Below are 20,440 nucleotides of genomic sequence, written 5' to 3' on the forward strand. Positions count from 1 at the left end.
GCGTCCGCAGTACGTAGTGGGACACGGGCTTTAAGCCCGTGTCACACTACGTATTGCGGACGCGGATTGGATTACGGATCGTACAAATAGACAGTCGTCTATCCTGCGATCTGCAATCCGGATCCCAAGTTGCCTCGCTGTGATTGGCTGAATTTCGATCCGCAATCCGTAATCCCAATCCAATCCGCGTCCGCAATACGTAGTGGGACACGGGCTTAACTGGGTCTAATGGCATTTGACCACATGCCATATGCCGACTAGATGCTGTAAAATACACTTGAAAAGGGCCAAAACCCATGGCCGAAACGTTGTGTTATAATAAAGGAACTCTGCCTGTAGCCAGCTGCGTCGGATTATTCAACCTAATTGTTAATTAATCACCGGCGAGTCATTCCAAATTTTGCCTATTAGTAAAGTTAAAAGATACAACACGTTTCGAGGAAATTTGACAGCTCTTTGAGACCTAAGATATGTTTAAATTTGTTTTTAAATGTGCACATATAACCTAGCGTATATCAATGCATTCGATCGATAATGCATTAAGTGATATTTTTATGAAAAAAGTCATACAAATTTACAAAAATAAAAGAGGCCCCACAAAAGCACTCGTACTAACCGCTCCTTCGTGCAGGAGCCACCTTAAAAAGGTTTTCTTTTTTAACAAATGAATAAAATTCGTATGGCAGAAATGTGATAAACACAAATTCGAAGGATTAAAAGGACTGAGAGCCGCGACAGGGTGTTAGTGTCTAAATACTTTATACTCTAAATTTTTTCTTTTTTAATTAAAAAGGAACGTAAATAGGATTAACGCGCAAAAAACAAAGAAAATATTGAAGAATATTAAAAAGTTTAAAAACGTTTCAAATACACACACATTATATATGCACATATTTATTGACTTCATTATATTTTAAAAGTATTGCAAAGGTTCTGAGTAATTTGTATCGTTAAACGTTGAGAAACGAGATTTTGAAAGGTTGCGAATCCGTAGCATTATCGTTTTACAGCGATTACTGATAATAGGCAACTCGAGAGGCATCCTCCAATGAATTGCCCGATAGAGTAGCATTAATCTTGCAACAATATCGTTGCGCGCATTAACATAATTATTCGATTCAATAATTATATCGCGCCGCAAAACGGCAGTGCAATTAGCGTAGTAGCGTATAAAACGCGTAATTAGTTAAAACAAAGATCGGTCTCATCATCAGTTCCGCAGCCAATGTTTGTCCGGATAGCTTTTATTAAAGCGCCGGCTGCAGTCTACGCAATTGTACAGAGCACGTTGCACGTTAATGTGACTCGCGTCTCACACGTGTTCAAAGATTCATTTTACGGTCACGAGCGACTCTCATGCATGTGCTTGAAAAAATTCCATAAATTTCAACCGTGGAAAAAAAAGGAACCAAAGTTAGAAATTGCTTTTGACGAAATAAACGCCGTTACAATTTAAGCCTACGTTACATAACCACGCGAGTGGAGAAGCGTGCATAAAAAAAATTTTCTTTCTGTTGAAAACAGTGCGTCACGTTTGTGTCGCAAGATTTCATTCTTTTCGTACGAGGGAGCACTTCTATTGTCTCTTTCGCGTGTCTCAAAGTAAATTGCAATTAACCTTGAAAAATTCTGATGACGAGGTATTTCTACTGCCGGAGGAGCGTTTAATTTTAGCGAATTTGAAATCAAGGAGTAAAAGAGATGGCAAACAACGGCCGGGCGCCCACTGGAATTGCTTCTTCGTGGAATATCCGTGTCGGGAATTGGATTTAGATGAGTAAAAAATTACTATTCCCACCCCGCGACGGTGAAGCCGATACCTTGACACGCGTGTTTACAGAATATCGCCTTGTGCAATTCATTCGGTAATCAATTTCGCGAAGCGCCCTTCAGCGGGTATTAAATGCATTGTGCCATTAAACAAAATATTCCACCAAGGACGCAAGCGCGGGCTGAAAATCAGATTACAAGTATAACGCGGCCTTGCGTGGGGCGGGCCTGCCGCCTGTTGCATTTAATGCGCCGCTGACGATTGTCTCTTGCGAATTTTCGTTATTCGAATGTAAAAGTGTACGATATTTCACATTCACCATCCGCATTATATTTATTACATGCGAATTATCAGGTTCGCTATTACATCGAATTAAGTCAGTTACACCTTTCTTTTCCAGAAAGCTGTGGAACAACGGTGTACCGTAACATTTTCACGTGAAAAGGTTATTTCGAAGTTCAATTTTATTAATTAATAATGTCAAAAGTTAATTATTTTAATTAAAGTTGACCACATGAACGCGTAACGTCTTTATGCAATGTGTATATAAATTTTGCCCTAGGTAGTAAATCTTCTTAATAAATTATAAATTCTTTGTAAAAAAGGAAGAGCGTTGGTTTAAACAATGACTGACATTATCAAAATCAAATTGTGCAATTAATTATTATAGCAGCGCAAATTGTTTCTAATAACGTTCTCTCAGTTTAGAAAATGAGGACAACGATACGTGTTTAATCGCGTCTTTTGTAACATTATGCAAGCGCGCCAACCGACTGATTCCCGTAACTATTCGTCATCACGGCCTGGTATTCAAACCTATTTCCGGTGTTTAACGAAAAGCGATTATGAAGTCGGGAGTGGAAATTTAATGAAAACAACAAGCCGGAGAAGGCGTACTTGGTTCGAACGAGCAACAGCTCGCTGGAGCGAAGGTGTTGTTCAATCGGAGCGAATAAACGAGCGGGGGTGTTTGTTTACAAGACGCAAGGACGAATCGCAGTTCCGACGTACGTCGGTGCAACGCCGTTTCTTTCGACGTCGCGACTCGAGAGATCGATCGATGTAACCCTCTCTTGATCACCCTAGCCCGGAATATTTCTCTAGAAAAAAATTCTATTTGCCTATATTTAATCTTATCCTTCTTAGTAAAGGTTTTAGAAGTTGAGAAGGGTCTTCATAATTATACGCTCATTAATGTCAAAGATAGAAACAGTATTGACGAGTGTCAAGAAACGTATATTGTGCTATATTGTTTTAGAGAAAATTGGTCTAAGGGGAGTCAGCTGGTCAACAAAAGTGTGTTGCATGGCAGAAAGAATTTTTAGAATCGTTAGAAGTTTTATCAGTTAAAGGTTGATTATAATTAAATAAAAAATATTGAGAAACGTATATTGTGCTATGTTTAGAGAAAACTAATCTAAGGAGAGTCAGCTGGTCAACAAAAGTGTGTTGCATGTCAGAAAAAAATCTTTAGAATCGTTAGAAGTTTTATCAGTTAAAGGTTGATTATAATTAAGAAGAAAATATTGAGAAACGTATATCGTGCTATGTTTTAGAGAAAACTAATCTAAGAAGAGTCAGCTGGTCAACAAAAGTGTGCTGCATGTCAGAAAGAATCTTTAGAATCGTTAGAAGTTTTACTAGTTAAAGGTTGATTATAATTAAGTAAAAAATATTGAAAAACGTATATTGTGCTACAATATGTTTTAGAGAAAACTAATCTAAGGAGAGTCAGCTGGTCAACAAAAGTGTGTTGCATGGCAGAAAAAAATCTTTAGAATCGTTAGAAGTTTTATCAGTTAAAGGTTGATTATAATTAAGAAGAAAATATTGAGAAACGTATATTGTGCTATGTTTTAGAGAAAACTAAGAAGAGTCAGCTGGTCAACAAAAGTGTGCTGCATGTCAGAAAGAATCTTTAGAATCGTTAGAAGTTTTACTAGTTAAAGGTTGATTATAATTAAGAAGAAAATATTGAGAAACGTATATTGTGCTATGTTTTAGAGAAAACTAATCTAAGAAGAGTCAGCTGGTCAACAAAAGTGTGTTGCATGTCAGAAAGAATCTTTAGAATCGTTAGAATTTTTATTAGCTAAAGGTTGATTATATTGTTATATAGATTAATGATTAAATAGAAAATATATTTTATAGGATATTTAATTGTTTCGCTGCCCCGAGAACTCCATTTCATAAAGAATTGAGTCCTCCTTTCGAATGTATTGAGTCAATAAACGTACTTACATTGACTAGTATTTGTAGCGCCTCTACATAGGAGCGTTCCGTATCGTAAAGTTCCACGACCACGTGAGTCCTCGTGTCCTGCAATGCAGAAAAGACAATCAGAAAAGATAGGTATTCATTGGGTGACATTGTGAGAGAAGGAAACGTTTGACCGAGATGGAGAACGAGAGGGAGGCGACCGAGTACAGCTGTCACAGCTCGATTATTGCATCGTTTCGTGATGAAGATCGCACGTGTGCTTATGAAAGATGTACACGTGCGATGCTTCACGTGCGTATGTACAAAGCGTTTGATTATGGTCGTTATACAACGTGGACAACGAGCTGCAAGGTGTTGGGGCTTGTGTCGACATTGCGATGCCGGCATTAAGATCTTGTTGAACCCTGCTTCAACCCTGAGTGACTAATATATATGATATAGGTACGTAATAGACGCGCTTTCAATTCGTCTTAAAATCCTTCGCCAAAGAATCTTTTTATCTTCACGATTATTAGACATCCTCTTTTTAGTTGTATCTTTCGTGTTTAATTTTTTTGCCGTGTTTCTTGATTTCATCTCCTTGATTCAAAATAAAAATATAGATGCACAAATATTTCTTAATACACACATGTAGTTCTGTTTTCACAAGAATACATTCTGTAATCACGCGAGTAAGGAGAAAAAAAGACTAAATATATCGATGTCATCTTTATACTGTTATTGCGACAAATATAATATTACTACATGCTTCAGTGGTCGAATTGGCCGCCTAGAGAGTTAGGGCCTGAGCAGGACGGCTGTCTTGTACTCTTAAGACTAATGTTTTATGTTTTAAATCTTCGTCTTAAAGTAACGCACAATAACTGTCTTGTGACTTAAGAATGCAAGGGAACCTGGACCTCCCCAAGGTTCAAACCCTGGCTGAGGTATTGTAACATTTGTCGCAATAAATTTTCCGCATTGACCGGTTAATTAACAAATGTGGCCAGTCGAATGAAATTTGGAATTTTATTATTATACTGGCAAGTTGACGAAACTAATCTTTAAATATAATATCTGTGACCATGTGACTTTTAAACGCGACCCACTTGAGATTATTTTAAAAGTACTTTTGCAGCGTAGCACGTCAATAGTTTATCCGACGCTCACTCAAGGTGGCCAGAATGCTTTTTCATTCAGAATTAGCCGTGCCTAGTCTATAAACATCGAAAACAAGAGCTACCCACGCGCTCGGAGGTGACGCGTTCGTTATTCTCGCTGTCCACCGACGGCTGACTGACGAGCTTGCGATCAGCGTCCATTGTCATCCACGTAGGCCACCTGTACTGAGATTTCGCGAGCATCGACGCTCTCCACTCGCATAGTAATCCGTGCGATCGCGCACGGCAAGTGCGTAGTTTCGCAATTTCCCGAAACCGATGCACTGCGAAGCGGCGTCCGGCCGTAGAATATGCACTCGCGTCTCGCGCGTTTCCGGTCCCTCACTTTAATCTATTCCGCTTGGCGGAAACGGGGCGATGCCAAAGTAGAGCTCTTAAGCTTCCGTACGTAAAAGCCGCTCTCAAACGTTTTATTCTTGGACTCTTCCCATGGGCTTCAAGTTGATCGCGCCCAAATACTCCACGGCACGGTAAGCTGCATCGATGAAGCGGCAATTAGTGCAACTTGCATTTGCGTTTCTCGATCTTACGACCTTCGCAAATTTTACACAACATGAAACACAACTCTCGCTGTGTGTGCCTTTGTCACGCGTCTCCTAATTTGAATTGTTAATGCAATTTTCCACAACTATGGTGTTATTAAAAAAAAAAAAAAGTCTCACGTCGAACAAATCGATCGTCGCGAGTGACTACTCGTTTGCCGTGTACTTTTATTCCTTCAATTCCTAGCGCGTCTGCTCCTTCGTTTTCAGCGCGAAACTTCGGCGATAATCGATAACAATTTCCGTGGAATTTCCACGATGAAAAGTTTCCAAGAAAACTTTTCGACGCAAAGACCCAAATAAACAGCGAAAACTGAGTTGTCCGTATTTTCAATATGTATCGATCGCCGCGGTGCTCTTTAAGACTGTTTATTTCGCGCGTGTCATTCCGCCATTTTCAATACGATTCGCGAAATCACCGGCCAGCGTCGTTTCCCCATGAAAGAAGAGCTAATATTAAAAGAGAGAACGATGCGCACTTAGAATTTCAGCGTTGGCCACCGCGAACGATCGGTAAGTCGCGCGGGTTCCGACTCGAGGCAAATGGTGAAACGAGCGGACCTGTCAGCCGCGCTCGTACGTATCCGAGACCGGTGCGCGTGTCAGAGGGGAGGAAGAAAAAGGCCGTGTCTCTCGGCGTGTCTGCACTCCTACTCTCGACACGCTCGGGCAGCGCCTCTTTAAAAGCTCGTGGGAATTTGCATGCGGAGCTTTCGCGCCTACGGACGATCGCGCGTCGAACGCGTCGAACGCGCGTCGAGCGAGTCGACCGGTCGGCCGTTATATTTAGCACCGTGACTAAAGACCCCCCGCTACGTCCCGCGTGCTTGCAAGCTCATCCGCGCCGCTCTTTCCGCCCCTCTCCCTTTTTCACGCTCCGATCTTCTTTCGTTCCACGGGGTCGCGCCCGGTTACAGAATCGATAAGTGACCCCTTGATCCCGTTGTACCGGCATAATGATCCGTTGCGCGATCGCTTAATTACGCGAGTTCCCTCCGCTAATTAGTCGCGGAGTTATATCACAAGCGCACGACGTTCTATCCTTGTACCTAAGTAGCCTTCACCTTAGTATCAAGAAGCTGGAAGTATGTAATTAAAATTTTTCCACCGGAAAATTGCACGCAGGCTCTTTACACTACGCTGTAAACAACAAAATTACATGTAAAATTGCAGTTATTACAGTCGGTAATATTACGGCCCTCTGTTAAAGGTGTACGTTTAAGTACGTCAGCAAATTTACACCGTGTAGGTAAAATTATTACCTTGTGTAATAAGTAAACTGCTTGCGTTTAAATGTGTAAATTTTACAATTTTTTGTGATTTTTCATCACGTATTAACGAGTATTTACACTACGAAGAGTAAAAAAAAACAATTTTTGCAAAAGTACGTGAATTTTTCCACCGAAAAATTATCCCAAGCTCTACACTGCACTGTAAAAAAAATTTCATGTAAAATTGCAATTATTACAGTGGACAATATTGGGGCCCTCTGTTAAAGGTGTTCGTTTACGTACGTCAGTAAATTTACACCGTGTAGGTAAAATTATTACCTTGTGTAATAAGTAAACTGCTTGCGTTTAAATGTGTAAATTTTACAATTTTTTGTGATTTTTCATCACGTATTAACGAGTATTTACACTACGAAGAGTAAAAAAAAACAATTTTTGCAAAAGTACGTGAATTTTTCCACCGAAAAATTATCCCAAGCTCTACACTGCACTGTAAAAAAAATTTCATGTAAAATTGCAATTATTACAGTGGACAATATTGGGGCCCTCTGTTAAAGGTGTTCGTTTACACACGTTAGTAAGTTTGCACCTTGTAGATAGAATTATTATCTTGTGTAATGAGTAAACTGCTTGCGTTTAAATGTGTAAATTTTACAATTTTCTGTAATTTTTCATCACGTATGAACAAGTATAATATTTACACAACGAAGAGTAAAAAAAACAATTTTTGCAAAAGTACATGAATTTTTCCACCGAAAAATCACCCCAAGCTCTACACTACACTGTAAAGAAATTACATGTAAAGTTGCAATTATTACAGTAGGTAATATTGCGGCTCTCTATTAAAAGTGTATGTTTACACACGTCAGTGAATGTACACTTTGTAGATAAAATTACTGCTTGCTTTTAATTAAGTTTTACAGTTTTTGTGTAATTTTCTATCATGAATAAACAAGTATTTGTACAAGTAGTAAAAGCAATTTTTTTTGCAAAAGTACATGAATTTGTATATTTCCGTTATTAATAGTGTAATCGCTACACTTATTATATTATGTACGTAATCTTACATACTTTTTTTTACAGTGTACACGTGCTTTTTCCCTTACATACAGTTTGTATTATTGATTAAAATGTAAAACGAAGATGCTTCGCGTATTTCGTCGTTTCTCATAAAAAGAAAAGAAACACAAATTATCTAATAGCGCATTGACAGTTGCAATTGATTTTATTACGTGACTGTAATTCTATTATATAAGCTGACACTCTATTATGCAAGCGCTTAGTTTTATACTATTATGCACGGGACGAGCACGCCAGACATTGGCAATAAACTTTTTCATGGCAATTACGCGCCGTGAGGTCCGACATATTACAGTTCTGTAAAGTTATGCTTTCTAATTGGCATAAATTATATGCTTGATATCGTAATCGTTGTTAAAAGGATGAATTGTCGGCGCTGTCTGTTTGCGAGCTATTTGTCTCGTTGTTGCGAGGGAGATTTATCAGCTTTTAACAACACGTAACTTTAAATACATTTAAGAGATAGATCCATGTGCAGTCGGACGGAATTCGTTGCGATTCGTTCGCGGAGTCCCGAGTCGATTCGATAAGACAAGGTCGGGAAGGGATATTCTAGCGACGCGGCCGTGACATCGGGATGAGCCAAACGCATATTTGCCGGTGCTGGAATGCGTCGAAGAGGAGAATTCGTGACACGTTGTTCGCCCGGACGTTCATACGTGTCGTTTCGGCGATTCTTTGATCGTACTCGCGCGACGAATTCTAACTTACTCTCAGAGAAACGTCACACTACAGCAGCACAAGAAATCCCGCGAGATGTAAACACAATATAAAAGCAAAATGTCGTGAAATGCGTGAAAGATTAAATTAAGCTTGCCTGACAAAGGGACCGGAGCTGGTTTTCGAGCGTAGCTTTCCAGAGGTTCACAGAGTGATGGACATTATTCGATTAGCTCGTAGATACGCGCACAGAATAATTAAGGGTTTCTCTCGCGCTCAACAACTGCGGGGAAAAAATCATTAGGTGTTGCATCGATCTTTTCACGACGACGACGTATTTAACTAACGCAACATTTTGCATCAAACTCTTGGAAAAATAGGAATCCCACTTTTCGATGGAAAGAATATAAAAATTTAGAATCAAATTAAAACGCAAGTGTAATTACGTTACGAGCCATCAAAGATTCAGGGAGTTTAACGAATTAAATTTCAACGGTGGAAATGCAAGTCTTGTCGTGTTTTCTAAATTATAAGTGGACTTCGAAGCGGTGAAATATTGCAATAATTGTATCGCGCAAAGGAATGGAATCTGTTTGAAGAAATTTCAAGAAAAATGCAAAAACTGTGCGACACGGCAGGATCGATCGCACCATGCAATAAAGCACATTAAACGTGTCCGATAGTTAAGCGCTTAAACGAGTTGAAAAACGCTCGCGTACTTACAAGTACTTGTCCACACGCCTTCGTGTCACCCTAGAGTGCCACGCGATCGCGAGTAAACACTTTCAACGTGAGTTTGCACGCCAACGAGACTCGAATGAAATTACAACCTGTTACACACGACGGAGGCGTCGCGACGCGCCTGTAATTGCACCCGGTCGCCCGCGCTACTTCAATTTTCGCCGTGAGAGAGTGTGTGTGTGAGAGAGTGAGAGAGAGAGAGAGAGAGAGAGGGAGAGGAAAAATGAAAAAGGAGCGTAAATCGAAGCGGAGCGGCACCTAGACCTTGTTTGACAGTCGTATCTCACGTATACACAACTCGCTACGGTTATTTCAACCTAACGAAACAAACGGATGGCACGAGATGATATAACGCGCAAGCAAATCGAGGGATGATATAACGCGAGGCGATTACACCGATCGGGGATCTATTCGAGCACCGTGGCAATCGTCGCTTCTGTTCTCTCGCGTAACAATAGACGCATTGTCGGATTTTAACAAACGCGCGATTCGCTTTATTTCCTCTTCCCGCCGAATTCTTCCTCGCGCGCAGAGGAATGCCGGGCGACGCCGCCGGCCCGCCGATATTTTCGGCGCGCACTTATTTTGCGAAAGGATTGATTATTTCGCGCGGGAACGGCATATTATTTGACTTCAATTTGCGCGCCAGTGGCCCCGGCGCTCCATTGCGTAACGTTATAGCAAGCTGCACCTGACAGAGGCGTTGTTTTACCGTCAAAAATAAACTCTACGGTGTCTATTAATTTATCCGTAAGTCAAGTCGTTTATTTTCACAACTTTCGAGCATTCAGCTTCACGGAAATGCCATCCCACCCCCGTAATCGTGTTGTACAAAATAAATGGCGCGCGGAACAAACGGTCGCGCGAAAACACCTCGCGTCAGACGTCCACCCGGAAAAGAAATGGAAATGTCTCATTCTATATGTCTCGATCGTGTAATATCTAATTATATTCAATTTTTTAAATCATCAGATCTTCAGAGATCTGACACTTTTATTGAATATTCAATGTTATCTGTTGAGACCAAATTATGTTCCCCTACGACATTTAATTATAGATTTAGTTAGATCTCAATAGATAACCTCGAACATTCAAGGAAAGTGTCAAGTCTCCGAGGACCTCATGATTTTTCGAGTTGGATTTCACAAAATATAATCAGATAAATGATCGATACACGCACACATAATGAGATTTTTCCATTTTTCCCGGGTATTGTTGAACCGGTGCTTCTTTTAAAATAAATAACTCTTAATTCTCCTCCCCAAATCGAACACATTCAATTCCCAGTTATTCACAAACTTGAAAAATTTGCGATCGATCTCAATTGTTCTCCAGCGGACAAAGCTGACTTTCGCAGGAGAAACGCGCCGGGCGAAACACTCGCGACAAATCGGTCCCGCGCCTACCTGCCAGAGCTGTACCTGTCGACGTGTCACATCGTACCGATTTTCGTTATCGATAAATCGAAATTTGACGTACGTCGAGAGAAAGCGAAGGGAAACAAACGAGAACGTTTCGGAGAGCGTTCTGTGAGAACGACGCCGCGTTACTTTGTTGCGCGCGCGTCCGATTTTCCGCCGAGCGCGATCGCGGCGCGAGACTCGGCACCGCGTGCTGTCCGGCCGCAGCTTTTCCGCGACGAGCAACAGTTAGACGCGGCGTTACGCCTGAAACTGGCGACCCGTCGCACAGCTACCAGGAAGCTGATCGATGCCCAAGAGAATAGCGGCGGTGGAGAGGACGGAAGCCGGGGGCGTCAGGACGCCGGCGCGTACTTTTCACGTGGATTACACGCGCTCCGCCGTATCCTGACGCTGCATCGCCGCCGCCGTCCTACCCCCCCTACGACCTTGTCCTACGAGGAGACGAGGCGCGACCTTGCGCCGAGGCGCCGGGCTAACCCTTTCGCGAACCTCGTTACCGTGCAACAGGTCCTTAACGCCGGGCGGATTCGGCCGGGGCTCGTGGCAAACTGTTGCGAAAATTAATTTCGCTTTCTACTTAATTATTGCGTGCAACCGGGAGATTAGATTGGCGGGGCTAGTGATGTCCCGATCAGGGGCCGCCCTTAATATTCCCCGGCGAATCTATTTATTAATCTCAATTGCGCATAAATAAGTCCGTGCGGCCGCGACGCAACAGTCCGGTCCGATCTCACGGCCGCGCTACGCCGCTACTTATTGTTTATTTATACTCCTTTTATCGGTTTCTTTTATTTATCCTATTCCGCGGGGCCAGGCTCGAGAGATGTCGTTTCACGATCCGCAAAACGCGCTTTCGCGCCGTGAAAAATGTGAGAAGATTCGCCTGGCATCGGGAAATTTCTCTTTGGACTTTGTACGGGATATAATTGAGATGGGACGCGGGCAAAGCTGAGAATGCGACGGTGATGCATCCCGATGGGAATCGTCGCGCGGCAGGAAGATAGGAGGTGCTCGACGCAGACTCCTCTTCCGATTTTTGAATCCCAGCGGCCAGCGAACGACATTAAATCCTGAATACAAACCTCATAATTTCACCGAAGCTTTATAATCCCGTTACATTATTACGTGAAACAGTGAAGACGGAATAATAAAGACGGAAAAATAAAGACGAACGGAATAAACTCCCCGAATGAACGCAATTGTCTGGAAACGCCTCCGCCTTTTATTCAAGTGTCACACGAAGTCTGCGATTTGTCCAGTTTTATTTTCAGTTCGCCATCTTTTGGGCAAATTGTAAATTGTACGACAGGTTTAAGAAAAAATTCCTCCGTGTAGAATGTTGCTGCTATAAATTTTGATGGCTACAAACAATTTTCTAAGAGCTCCAAAAAAATAGCGATAAATTTCGGTTGCGACACTTGGAGAAATCTACCTACGTGATACAAATAAACGCGCACGTATAACCTGATTGTAACCTTACGAAGCTTCTTGGCACTGACGGATCAATTCGCAATGGTGTGGGTCGAACATGGGTTGCATGATCTGGGTTATTTGTCTAGTAACCTAAAACAAAACTCGTGACGTCATTAATCGCTCTCGGAGCGATTAATCCTGGTCCAGTCGAAAACGCTATTAGTGTGCACTCAGTGCGCACTAACGCGGGCAATCGAATTCGCCATTAGCGAACCCACTTAACGTCGCGGACGATTGTCGGTCGCGTTTAAATTGTAAGTCGCACGTTTGCCGGCAGACGCGTCTCGATTTTACGATGACGTTCGACCGGGGCTCTCGAGTCGCTCGCGCGTATATAACCGTATATTTTGTTCTTTCAAATAACAGATCTAATTCATAGCCGAGCCGGCATTCTGGCCGGTAAACTCGCTCCGAGTTGCGCGGGCAACGTCGGCGATGTGCCTGGACTCACGCCCGAATAAACTCGTTCACGTGAGGATTCCGTTAAAGAAGTTGAACGTACGATTTATGCAAGCCGAGCGTGCGAGAACAATGACCGGCTGGTTTACGCGGTTTCACGGAGGCGCGCGGCTTTTGTGTTTACCGCCGGCGGACGAGAGCGGGAGGCATCGATAAGCCCGCGAAGCGAATTCAAATACACCGTAATAAACAGACGTCTATTAAGGCGGCGCTTCCGCCTTGCTCGACAACGAGAATCAATTTCCGCCATCCGCGCTTGTTCGCCGGAAGCGACGCCGCTGAGAATGAGACGCATCCCGGTGGGGATCGCCGCGAGGCGGGGGAAAACGGAGACCTGTTCGACGCGTCGTTCTTTTTCCGATCTCGGTGTCCCGGCGGTCAGTGTGAAATAATTCTGTTATATTATTAAGTAAAACAGCGAAGATCCCGGAGCTCTTTGAATAAACGCAATTGTCTGGAAACACCTCCGCTCTTTATTAAATGTCACGCCTACCTCTTCGAATTCAACTACAGTTATTTCACGTTGTCCAAAGGTCATTACGATTTTGGTATACATTTCGCTCCGAGACATTTTCATTTCTCACTTTCCGCTCGTGCGGCAGAATTGTGTAAATCGTTCGATAAACTCGGATATTGCATTCCCACATTAATGCATATATTAAAAATTAGCTAATTAATAAATGAATAAAAGTAGAGGAAAGCCTTCTCTATTATGAGATATGTTTCTCATATGAGGCAGCAGGTTTTCAACACTCAAATTCAATCGTAAATGATTTTTCCCCACGATTAGACGATCGAACAATGAATTTTCCACTGAACAGATTTCGGACCAAGGGTAATAAATTCATGATGGAATCGTCTGATGACGCCAGCTAATTTAACAGAAACCGCTATCCCATATTAGGATCCTATCTCATATTAGGGAACTTTCCTTTATTAATACAATAATTTGACTTTGACACGTCATAAAGATGTGTATAGTATAACAGAAAATAACTTTAGTATACTAAGAAAAATTATTTTATATTTTAAACTAAAATTAAAATTAAAATATTTTTAAAATATTAAATTTATTTTATTGCCCTTGGAGTGAAATGTGTTCAGTGGAAAATTCATTGTTGAATCGCGTAAATGTCGCGAAAGAGGATTCGTGATTGAATTCGGACGTTGAAAGCCTACTATCTCGTATTAGAAGCCTATCTCATGTAATAGGGGACTTTTCTCTAATAATAAAAACTAAGATAGAATATAAGGCACAGCGCTTATATTTGAGCTTCCCACGATTCCTCAGGAAAGACATTATAAAGGCTCTCTCGGTGTACCTACTTCTCTTGATGTATGAGAAGATCAAATAAAAAATCACGGCGGTGACGTGGTTCAGATACTTTAGATCAAAGGTCGACGCGCGAGAGTCACCGAGATGGGGCGAGATGCCGGCGATTTTACTTAACGGCGCACGCAATGCACTCGCGATCGCGATCTGGCACGCACACATCTCTGGATTATTCTGTCACTTTTTGTAACGTCCTGCAGCCTATATTTATTTCGGCGATGTTTAGTCTGCGTCCAGGCTTGCGGCGAGCAACGAAATGCAGCTCTCGTACTTTTCGGCGGCGCATTTAGCGCGAGTTTATGCTGCAAGATGCAACGCATTACGCATTGTTCTCACCGCGTGCAAATTCCGTGCGTGAATTATTGGACTGCGAATTGGTCTCTGGGGATTTTTCTTAATATGCAATTTACTCGCGCGGATAATCGAGCATTTTAACACGGAAGAGAATATTAATCAAACATTTTTCGCCGTTTATCCCGAGTCGAAATTTTGGCACTATTTTGACACTTTTAAGGACAATTTACACCTACATAGACCAGCAATAACCTACTTTGATGATATATTTTTTACTCCTCCCTTGAATCTTTAATTCTAAAAATTTACTTTAGCTCCTACTTAAAAGGACCTACTTTAATGCTAAATTGGCAAAAGTAGAAGTTTCCGACACTATCAGTTTTAAAGTAGGTTAGAATGAATTTTGTACTGGCAGTTCAACCTCTTTTACTGCCCCAGGTCTTACTTTATAATAGAATTAAAGGTTGAACATAGGGCGAAAATTTCAACTCGGGTAAGTTCAGAAATGCAAATCGCCAGAAATTTTCTTTCACCTTCTATCGAGAGTTTCATTAATTATTACTTTATACATTATTATTGCATATATTGTATAACGTTGTAACAAATGAATAAGCAAAAAGTAGCTCTGTTGATAATAATCGACATACAAAAAGGGCAATACGAGTAAAAAATTAAAATTAAAAAGGAAAAATCGCGTTATTAAAAATTCTAAAAGGAGAAATAAATTTCGAGCGTTTCGAACCACAATTCGGTTCATCTCCAGCGCAGTAAGATGTTCAAACGTATCTCTTTATAATCGTTGGAACGTGTTACCGCGCTGAAGACGAACCGAATTGTGGCTCGAAACGTCCGAAGCTTATTTCTGCCTTAATTGCGTTATTTTATTGTATTCGGTTTAGATTTTTAAATACATGCAATCTTCGCTTTTTAATTTTAATCCTTATATTCTTATTGCTCTTATTTGTATGTCGATTGTAAAAAATATTGCTCAGACACCAACGTCTCCTCTTTTAAGCGTCCGAGTGCGGGACGAAGTCCTACGGTAAGGGAAAAAAAGCGGAAGAAAGAGAACGATAATTCTGAGAATAATATAATTCCAAGAGCGAGAAAGACACTTGCAAAAGGAGACAAGTCTGTGTATTATAGATTTTGCAAATGATATTAAAGAACTTGGGCATTTTTCCAATCTGCACGAGGGTGTTACCGATATAAAGTATTGCGCAAACGTGCGCGCAAACAAGTAGATTTGTGCTCGTATCACGATAATAAAGTTACGCACATTTATGGGCCGAGCAGAGGCTCGGACGGCTCGAAAATGCATTTCTGTTTACTCACAACGGGGAGAAGTGCCTCGCGCGCGATCTTAAGGTCGATTCGATCGAATTAAATATCGCGCAGCGGCGAGTGCCCGCGCGCTTGCGAAACTACAGGCATCAGCCGGCCAAGTGGTTTATACCATCGTGTAAGTTAAATATTTAAATATTTCCCAGTAACGTGCCCCGCAGCGAATGGTGCAACTACTCCGTGTTCGCGCGCGCGCGCGCGCGCGTGCTGCACTCGTCGGTTTATTCATAGATTATCCGGCAACATCCTGGCCTGCCACGCGGCCCCGCGTATGGATGCATCACGCCGCAGATTTCACGATCATTCCTCGATCCGATCGAAATGTCGCGAGGTATTGCGAACACTGAGAAAAATGATCTTGCAACTGCAGCAACAATTTTCTAGGTGCGAGAAAATAACCGAGATATACATATAAATGAATAGCCGATACTGCGAAATCGCATTTTTTTTTGTTTTTCGTCGATTTAAATAATAGAAACAGAATTTTTATGTCAACTGTTAGCGATCGTTGGGAAGAAAGTCTTTTTGTCGCGCCATCTATTATATAATGTTTGATTGTGATACATAAGCAGTTATATTCCTTACAAAGATTGCTCTAGCTATGGTATCGAAATTTATTTTTCTCTAAATATCTAGTCATGAAACTTTTCAGAAGATATTGTTAGAATGTTGATGCTATAAATTTTGCAGGCTACGAACAATTTTCTAACAGAAACAAAAACTAGCGGTACATTTTGAATTTAATCAATTTAAAGAATAGAAACAGAAATTTATGTTGGGAAGAAAGTCTTTTTGTAGCGCCATCTATTTAATTAATTTGAAGAAAAGAAACAGAATTTTTATGTCAACTGTTAGCGAACGTTGGAAAGAAAGTCTTTTCGTAGCGCCATCCATTATAATGTTTGATTGTGATACGTAAGCAGTTATATTCCTTACAAAGATTGTTCTAGTTAGAGTACCGAAATTTATTTTTATCTAAGGTGAATGATTAACATCTGGTCGCGAAACTTTCCAGAAGGTATTGTTAGAATGTTGCTGCTATAAATTTTGCAGGCTACGAGCAATTTTCTAACAGAAACAAAAAATAGTGGTACGTTTAATTAATTTAAAGAAGAGAAACAGAATTTTTATGTCAACTGTTAGCGAACGTTGGAAAGAAAGTCTTTTCGTAGCGCCATCCATTATAATGTTTGATTGTGATGCGTAAGCAGTTATATTCCTTACAAAGATTGTTCTAGTTAGAGTACCGAAATTTATTTTTATCTAAGGTGAATGATTAACTGATCTGGTCGTGAAACTTTCCAGAAGGTATTGTTAGAATGTTGCTGCTATAAATTTTGCAGGCTACGAGCAATTTTCTAACAGAAAAAAAATAGCCATTCATTTTTGTCGCGACACTTAGAGAAATCTACCTGCGGTAGTAAGATATTTTTTTTAGTGAAGGCAACGCATTGCCAATTTATGGTGCTTATTTCTGTGTGCGCGCGCCTATTCAAGTTCTCTAATATTTCTCTGACTTCAAACCGAGAGCTCTTCTCAACAATCTTGAGAAGATTTACCACAAAATGTTTGATAACGAAATAATGTTACACCGAGGATAAAAATAATGCTGTCTAGAAATAATACAGTGTGCGCACGCCAATATTTGTTCAAAAATTATTGAGAGATAAGGTAGACCCTGCGGTGCAATGGAGCTGCGTTAAATCTGGGAGCCTGAGGGAATACATAAAGATACATCACAAATGGAAAACGTTTTTATATCGGTTTCATGTTAAAGGAGGCCCTATTGAGTTTGTCCAAGTCTTGGAAACTGCTGCAACGTTATCGAACGTAAATGCGTTTAATATCGCGCGTGCACGAGATTCCTTTACGGTCTCCCTCCTTCCCTCCCTCTCTCTCTCTTTCTCTTCCTCTCTCTCTCTCTCTTTCGCCCGAGACTGATATACAAGCGGCGAGTAATAAAAGTCGGTACCTACCGATACCACCCACGTGCCTAGTCGCGTCCGCACCTCTTAACAGTCAATGGAACCACGATTACGCTATTGTTCGAAAGTTTATGGCCGGCCGACGGGCCTTTCATTATTCCCCGGCATGTATCTCTCGCGCGCCGACGCGCTTTCTCGCGCGTCGAATTTCTGCCGCTGGGGCCGCAGTTTCTCTAAACTTCCACCGATAATGCTGTCGATAAAGTAACGAATTTGTACTCCCGGTATACCGTGCAGGCTACTCCATCAAGTCCGTGGAAACTTGCTACTTCAAGAGCACGTCGCCGGCCTGCTTGGACGTGCGCTACCGCGCCTCGCAGCTTCGATATTAAATGATTAAAGCGCCGAGCGCGCATTGAACGTTCATCGATATGGTGCACTGAAAAGAAAAGAAATTTCGGTACCGCAGCTAATCCTGATTCGCTAAACGTTTTTCGCGGCTGTAACTATAAATTTCGAAACCACGGCAAACGGTTTGTTGTCGCATCTAATACGATAGGCACAGTAGCAAGAAATTAGCTATCGCAACTAAATATTAGCTGTCCGTATTTTGCAACTGAAATTCTGCTGCCGCATGCAGTTTTTAGCTACGGCAGCCACATTGTTTTTTCCGTGTGGGAAAGTTCAAATAAAATGAATATTGAAATGTAACCTATTACAATATGTCATATATAAAATATTCATCCTTAACAAGAGTAAAGTAAGATAGAAAATATAAAATAAACGCTATGTATTGATGTAATGTGTGCAACGTGCACAAATTTCTACGTTAAATTATTTAGAAATTTGCTCTACATCTCAATAATCGTATCGTAATTGTCCCTGCAAAATCACACACGTACACATTTCGTCAGTGAAATTATTCACAAAGTTACGTTTTTACAATACAAAATCATCTATGAATAATTAATTTTATTACGAAGTTTAATAATTTGTCGTAAAATATTATAAATAATTTATGAGTTCGCGAAATTTGTTGAGGCATAGTTTTCTCTTCAAGTTGAACGTTTCCAATTTCTGTCGTTTCGTGGCAGTAATCATTAAACTGATAAGCGCGCGAGGAATCGATACAAAAGCGGGGCGTCCGCGCGGATTTCGCACAATCGTGAAAAATAGAAAGGGATCTTACGAAGCATTCAACGGCGGGCTTTCGTGAGCTTTACACGGCGGTAGGTGTATAGTATTACGTCATTCCCGCCGCTCCGTCGGGGGATTTCATGAATGGAACGCAAAATTCACGACGCCTGGGCGTAGTGACGTCAACGGTAAACATGACGTCGACACGCGGAGGGTCTCCCGTATCCGCGGAAGAAATAGTTCACTGCTCTCTCCCTCCCCCTCTCTTTCTCTCTCTCTTACTCTCCCTCCGATGAAAACTGCGACTGCGTACGAGTGCACCGAATTGATACCTGCCGGGTCAGCGCGCGTTTCCGTCGCATTGCGAATGCAAAAATCTGGCTCTGACCGCGAGAACATTTCGCGAGACCTCCCGCGCACGGCGTGATGAGTACAACTGGGCCCGCGCGCACACAGAGAGAGAGAGATATCGCGGTAAATGCATTCCGCTTCGCGTCATAAACAATTCTGCTTTCTCTCAGCGGTATACACAGCCCCTCGCTTTCTTTCGCCGTGACTAATTTCCGCCGTGTGCGCATCGTCGCAATACGATATAAATTCTACGAAAAGCCCCGTTAATCTTCGTCCGCGGGCGGCGTTCGTATTAAAATTCAGCCGTGCCTTAAATCGCGACGAAAAAAAATTCACGGAGTAACGCCTGCGCTAAGGAGAAATGCATTCCTCGTTGCTAAATCGACCGCAAATATATATATGTATATATATTTATATATATTTGTAATGCGTCACGTGAACAGAAATGATCTTAAAAATAACCTTCTCAGCGTGGATCCCGCTTGTAAATTTTTTCTCCCACGACCCGGTAACACGCGAATCGTTTTAGATGGAAATAAATTTAAATGGAATTCTTTGCAGCGTGTCTATTTTCGGGTCGCCACACATTTCTGTTTCAGCTCCCTTATGTAAATATAGAATTCTCACGCGCTACGTCTAGCAAATAACATTGAGACGCTAAGATCAATTGGGGCTTCATTGCTATAATAGCTGTGAGCGCTTTAACATTTCACGCTCGATATTCTACGATCACGAGCGAATTGACTGCGGCGCGTGGGGATCCGTCTGACTCCTAATCGGCGCGGCGAGCGTGACTAAGTTATGGCGACATCTTTAAGTGATATATTTGCGGCCGCCAAGGACTTGCGGGTAAAACGGGCCTATCGTTCCCGCGGCTCCTTGTTGTTCTTTCCAAACGGCGAACGTGGACAGAGGACGCGTGCGTTGCATAAGCTCATCAGAATTGCGCAAAGTTCCACCGTCGAGTACACACGAGAGAACGGCGCCAATTTATAAAATCATCGAAAACGTCTCTGGATACCCACACAACATCGTAGGGGATCCCGGGGCATAACGGGAACGCTAAGGTTAAAATTAATTTTAAACAAAATGAAAATACATAAATGAATTATTTTCTTACGAAAATATTCTTTGAAATGTCTACTATAAGAAAAAAAATGGTTTTACTGTGAAAGAATAGTTTAAAAGGACGAAATTTTTATTTTATTGAGACCATGACTTAATCTGATTATCATTTTATGCGGGGCATAATGGGACTCCTCACAAAACTTATACAGGGTGGGCCATTTTAATTTAT

General features: G+C 41.5%; 1 protein-coding gene across 5 annotated transcripts in view; it reads right to left on the reverse strand.

The window, feature by feature from the left end:
* LOC105563639 (rho guanine nucleotide exchange factor 17) overlaps positions 1–20,440 on the reverse strand; it is an 81,653-nt gene that overhangs the window by 18,265 nt on the left and 42,948 nt on the right. For all 5 annotated transcript variants that reach the window (XR_001009053.1, XM_012015391.1, XM_012015390.1 and 2 more), the window contains exon 9: positions 4,013–4,090. Coding sequence is in view for 4 of the 5 variants with exons in the window: in XM_012015391.1 (XP_011870781.1) it covers positions 4,013–4,090 (78 nt within the window). In the remaining variant the exon portion in view is untranslated. The remainder of the gene's footprint in view (positions 1–4,012; positions 4,091–20,440) is intronic.

The sequence above is a fragment of the Vollenhovia emeryi genome, unplaced genomic scaffold, assembly GCF_000949405.1.
Source record: "Vollenhovia emeryi isolate VEMERY1.0 unplaced genomic scaffold, V.emery_V1.0 DF939173.1, whole genome shotgun sequence".
Taxonomy (NCBI): Eukaryota; Metazoa; Arthropoda; class Insecta; order Hymenoptera; family Formicidae; genus Vollenhovia; species Vollenhovia emeryi.